This window comes from Mizuhopecten yessoensis, unplaced genomic scaffold (assembly GCF_002113885.1).
Source record: "Mizuhopecten yessoensis strain PY_sf001 unplaced genomic scaffold, ASM211388v2 scaffold716019, whole genome shotgun sequence".
Lineage (NCBI taxonomy): Eukaryota > Metazoa > Mollusca > Bivalvia > Pectinida > Pectinidae > Mizuhopecten > Mizuhopecten yessoensis.
In genome coordinates, this window is record NW_018479907.1 from 102,933 (window position 1) to 109,361 (window position 6,429).

Sequence of the window (6,429 nt, forward strand, 5' to 3'; positions counted from 1 at the left end):
TGCTTTGCACAATTTCCTTTATGATATATTCTGTATGTACGGTATATACACCTTGTGCTGGCAACACGTATTTCAAAAACCATACGTGATTACCATCAATACACTTTAAAAAACTCAGAAGGTTTCAAATCTCTCATATGGATGCAACACAAAATATAGTCCAATTGTTTTACAAATTGATTTATTGTGTTGTAAAGCTAAAGGTTCGTTGATTGTTTGATGAACTGATTCCTGTTGTGTTTGCCCGAGCTCTTAATTGTCTTATGTATCGTTAAGATATCAGCATTTATTTCAAATACACATCTGTTTTTCATTTTTACTCCTTTAGCACAGTTGAAAGTCCTCTCGTCTCGTCATGGATTAGCCATTCCATCTGATGACGTCAGCAGTTATCTGACGTGTCCCGTTCATAGACATAAGTTAGACGTTGGATGAATAATGACCACACACGTAGATGTTACCTTCCCTGTCCATTGCTCTCCTTGTTATTACTTACTTGGTTTTATCAAATATTTATCTAAATATGTGAATGTTTTTAATCTATCTCATGCTATGTCCATAACACGCATATCTATTTTTTTCATAAACCACATAAAAAATAAGGATATAATCAGGTGGTGTTTATTTATTCATTTTATAAATCACGTGTAATAATGATCAATACACTTAACATGCTATTTATATGTATATATGATATATGATAATGATAAAACAATCAATGTAATTTAAATATATGATTTTATTTGATTTGCCTTGTTGTAAAGCTGTAGGTTTCACACACATCACACTGAAATATTCCTAAACATTTTGAGAAACTGATTTTTTTTTGTGTTTACACCAGCTCTTTATTGTCTGAAATAAAATTTATATAATTGATGCACGGTGTTTATTCTGTCGTTAGGTTATACACCTTCATTCTAAGAGTTCAGCTCACATTGATTTTCCTTTATTTTAGTCAGTACAGCTGAAAGACACGGATAACGTTCCTCTCGTCAGTAGTACTATCATTAGTTACCACAAATGTGTCACCATAAACAGCTATAGCCCATGGAGATTGAATTCCATCTGATGACGTCAAAAGTTCCCTGACGCGTGTTCCGTCCGCAGCCATCTGTACAATGTTGTTTGATTCCCCACCACACATGTAGATGTTACCCTCCCTGTCCACGTCAATTCCTCTAGCATACCTCACGACACCGACCTTTATCACATCCGTACGACGTTGGTCAGCCGACAGTCTTGACACCGCAACGTCCCCCGGGATCTTGTTACGGACACTGACGAGTGTGTCTCCCTTTATTTGGTCTTGAGTGAGGGACCAACATATGTTGTTATATTCGTATAACAACTCGGCGGCTCCAGCCTGTGTCACACTGTATAATTCTCCTCCACTTGTACCCACGACAAACCTCCCGTCTATATGTGTTATACCATAACATTGTTTACCATTTGACATGTTGATATCAGATGCCAGGGAGAGTTTTGAGGCCTTGACCTTTACGACACGTATACCACCGGGCAACTCGACAGCGACCGCCACCGTGTTGTTGTCCACCAGACACATATCCCAGGGACGTCCCCGAACAGTCAACTCGTCCAGGTAGTGTCCTTTGTCTGTAAACAATTTCAGCTTTTGGTTGTTGAAATCACTTACTAATATTTGGGTACATGGTAGGTTCACAACACCACGGACAGAGCAATCATTTGTATCTGACGGAGACTTGATGCTGAATTTTCTGATTTCTTTCACACGTCGTTCTGACATTGGTTTTTCTAAATCGCTATGACACCCGGGTATACATCGTGGTGTTTTCCCGACGACGATCTTTCCCATTGTGTTATCACTAATAGTATTATGTCCGGTCACAATTTGATGATCGATGATGACGGATGTGAATGACTTGCTGATCTCCGTGACAAGGGTCTTACACGACTTCAATTCTGCCTGTCCTCTCTGATACAGCATTATTGTCTCCATGTTGTCGTTTTCCTCTACGGCTTTAATGGATGACTTCAAGGTATTTTTCATTCCATTCATCAGACGTTCGCACTGCCGTGATGATGCCTCCATGTCTCTTTTCTCTTTTTTGAACAATGTAATCAACTCGTCTGTGATGTTCTTCTGAAGTTTGTCCAATCGTGTATCGACCTTTTGACGCAGGTCGGAGATGCTCTGTAGTGCTATTTCCTGGTTCTGTATCATGGTTTGGAGCTGTTCATCAAAGTCCTTCACTAATGAGTTCATACTCTCTGTTCCTTTCTTCAACGCCACCTGCATATCTTCTAGCTGCGACCCTGCTTTTACCTTCTGACAATATTCCGTCACCTTTGGTACTTTTCCACAACTCCTATGGTCGTCGATCACGCATTCGTTGCAGCACAGAAGTTGGTGGTCCTCACAATACCGAACCATTCTCTCGCCGTGTTGATAACATCGAGGGGCAGACGTTTCCTTGTTTGGTCGTTTGCTATGGTTTCCGGTGACATTAAGTATATCACAATCAGTATGTATGATATCATGAAGGTGTACCTTACAAGTGTCGCAAAATTTCTCGTTCATTGTCTTGCACCAAAAACTGGCTGGGTTGTTCAGGTTACCTTTTGTATGGCAGGGTTTGCNATGGGTCATACAAACTGGACAAGGGAATGATGTTGCCGACACCATCTTCCCGGACAACTCCTTGGTGATAAAAGTCCCGAGACAATCCTGACAGAAGGAGTGGAGACAGGGTAAGGACTTGGGCTGTTTAAGTCGCTCTAGGCAGATTGGACATTCCAGTAAGTGTAAGTCCAGTTCCGGAGGGAGACAACCTTCAGCCATTGTTAGAGTTAGAAAGGGTCAACGCAGACCTGAAATAGAAAATGACAGTAGTTATAATTTAAAACCAATAAGAAAGACAGCTTTAAAAGCCGATAAGTAACACATGTGATGATATTTACGTGATTATCTAATAAATGCCAATGCAATTTAATCATCATTAAACAATGTCCAAGTAATTTAATTGAGGTTTAGTCATGTTTCCTGTTTTTATCTCATAGTTAATTCTGATTTAAAACAAACTGTCTATGGACGACATTGTGCCTAATATGATATATTGTGCTCAACGGCTAGCGTTTCTATAGTACGAGTGGTACCAGTTGTTTTAGTTTTTGAAAAATTCCTGTCAGGTTTTGGTAAATAATTGTAATGTTGAAGTTTGTAAATCTTTATCACAAAGTGAAAATACCGTGTGGCCGATATCGACTGCATTTTATATTTTTTCTGTGTAGCGTAGAATTCAATTAGTGGCATTGTTTACATTTCATATCGACCATCGATGATAACACTGTGTGAACTCGAACTTGAACTGGGATGTATATTTATATCTGTGTATATGTATACGTGATACCATGATAAGGTATACATTTGCTTTCTAATACAGTCTGTATTTTAATCACCTCACAATTAAACAAACATTTTAAAACCTATGTCCTGAAATGGCCTTAAGGTAAAAGGATTGTATCACAATTTTTCAGTCGAATTTCTTCAAATTTTGGAATTATATTGCTTTGGAGTAAAGAAAATTTTCTGCCACAAAAAAAAAATATAGGTTGTCAGAATGTTAAGGATTTTAAATGGAAATTTATGTAAAAAAGAGTGAATTTTGAATAAACAAATGAAAGACACAAGTTTTTGGATAATAATGTCAATAAAAATGATAGTGCCATAGATTAGTATTGCATTAATGTATATCAATTTAATAAATGCTGAAATTGTGTAAAATTATTTATCTATACATGATTAAAAAAAAGAAGACATTTTATAATTCTTAATATACACATAGTAATTGCATGTAAGATTTATCTGTCCTGAAAAACGTCACAGTAGTGAAATAGGTAGCCGGTGTCCTGAAGTACAGAAAAATGGACACATGCGACTCATTGATAACAAAACAACTGAACTAATGCCTGACTTGCTTTGAAATATTTTAATATTGAGAGAACACACTGTTCTGTCAATAATAAACACACACTATTCATCAGTTTAATATTAAACATTAAAATATGCGGAAATTGTGATACTGTCTCCCTACATTGGATTTTCAACTAGGAACGTACTTCCTATTTCCGTTTATCAATACACTCCTATGACCTTAAGTGTTGATAGGACAGTTTACCCTGATAATATGCTTGTGCAGAAGTCTTTTGACGTAGCAGGGGACGTAACTCTTATTTATCCGTATCGCTAACATACTGTATACATGAATGCACATGAGAGCTTTCGTTTGATACTCCTATAATAGTATGCGTACGTTCTGACATGTAACTATGTTTACTGGCTATTTTATATCAATATAAACAGTACATGCTACAAAGGAATTACAATGGTCCGGTCTGTTATATATGCTACACAGCAATAAGGGAGTTTCGGTTTTTACATTTCTAACCACAGCAAAGGTGTGTCTGCATTGTAGTTCAGGTAAAACTGTAATATACACAGATTATCATTGACTGTTTGTAAAATAAACATCACATGTTAGGGTACAATGTCACCTCTGTCCATTATACTCACCTAGGGGACACTTATTTACACGGGAGACACAAACAACCCTCCTAATAACAACCAGACATATGGTTGTACTTCGAATTCGTCTCGAGACAGGGAAGTAAGTTGTATAAATATCGAATGGGAAAGGCGGAGTCAAAATGCCGGATACTGCACGCTTCGTATTACTTAACTTAACATTACATGTGTATATGTGTATAATTACTCACGATGTATTATGTGTTTTTTTTTTTTTTTTATATATGAAGTAAAAAGAGGCTACATAGGTGTTGTTTTGTTGTTTGTGTAATTAACGTTGAGTAAGAAATATATAGTTATATAGTATAGTATAGACTTGCTCTAGTTATTTTCTTTAGTTTAGGAAGTATGAGAGGTTTTGGTCAATCGTAGTATAACAGAAGACATTTTATTAGAAAAGGATAATGTGCTTTGGTTGGATGGATATGGGTATAAATATAGGTTCCATCACTGGAAAAGCTATGAGCAATCCGATTATTTCATAAGAAAAAATAGGGTGATAACGGCGATCAAGAGGTTAGAGTTAGATTTAATTCGGCAGGCATAATGAGGCTCTCTTAGACGGACATTAATAAGTACCAACTTTACAGATGCAATAGGTTAGCCTGGAGCTGGTGTGATTAGTCGCAACTTTGTATCCCTCTTCCGGTCAAGTCGGGTCAAAATTAGGATAAGGCAACATTAGCCTAGGAGTTGTCTTTCATAAAACTATAATCGTAAATTAGTGCATGAAGATAGACGGCTCTTTCTCTCCTTTCTCATCTCACTTCATCCCTTCATTACATACGGAATCCCCCCTACTCATGTTCTTGTCTTTTCTTTGTTTGTTGAATAAACCGAACTAATCGGTAGTGGATTGACCACTCAAAAACAAACCAGGAGGAAACGCTTTCTCTTTATCTGGCAGTCAAAGTGAGAGGAACACTACTAAACGGAGGAAACGGTAAAAGGCTAGTAAGGGTAATGATGTCGTGTGTAGTTAATAGTCATAATGAATTACATAAGGTATATCAATGATAGTGTATATTGTCGCATGATATCGTAATGCAAGGCCAATTACAGGAAATCATAGTTCAGGCCGATGCACTTGGTATCACGGAACAGGGTGACGTATTGGGTATGTGTGCGTGTACAAACATGATCAATGCTCAATCAAATTTTGCTAATTACTCACTAATCTATTCAATTTAATTCCCCAAAAACGAAGGATGCCGTGTCTGATACAATATCAACAATCTGGCATTACTAAACTATTCCAATCCATCATGGAAAAGCCCAAATCGTGTCCACAAGACGAAATTTCACCAAATATTCAGACGATATACTTTTGGTTCAGCAAACATGACCGAAAACTCAGGTCGAAAACGACTTTTAAATACACACGTACCTTGTATATACGTACTTAATCAACACACATCACGCTAGGTGTCCGATACGAGCACTTAACTGTAGGGTTTGTTTATCTGATAACCGACAAATACCGATAACATCCCTAGATAAATGACTAGAACCGAGAGAAACAAATAGTTTGCAGCCGTGTTATCATATAATGCTTTGGACATGTCAGCTTAATAAAGTAATGTTTGTATTCATCGAATATTAGTCATGCATTTATCTTCAAGCTAAATAAATGCTTTCTTAATGTTACAGGTGATAACTTTGATTTTAGAACCGTTAATATAGCAGTTATATACAAAAGAAGGAACCTAACTGTCATGTATGTACAGTTACATGTAAGTTGTATATGTAGTTTATTGAATGATGTGCATTGGTTTTTTTAACGAATGCTATTCGCGTTTGGTGGCTATAATTGTTATACTCCAAGTGCTACTTCGGACAAACTTAGGGATATAACCTACATTACA

General features: G+C 36.9%; 1 protein-coding gene across 1 annotated transcript; it reads right to left on the reverse strand.

Annotated features, from left to right (window-relative positions):
- Positions 1 to 724: 724 nt before the first annotated feature.
- On the reverse strand, positions 725 to 2,613 carry LOC110441544. Its single transcript, XM_021484720.1, has one exon. It carries the CDS (start codon positions 2,558 to 2,560, stop codon positions 956 to 958), a length of 1,605 nt encoding a protein of 534 aa, XP_021340395.1. The 5' UTR covers positions 2,561 to 2,613; the 3' UTR covers positions 725 to 955.
- Between the last annotated feature and the right edge of the window lie 3,816 nt (positions 2,614 to 6,429).

Excerpts from the sequence above, each read along its gene's own strand:
- LOC110441544 (XM_021484720.1), bottom strand. The coding sequence starts at position 2,560 with ATGAACGAGAAATTTTGCGACACTTGTAAGGTACACCTTCATGATATC.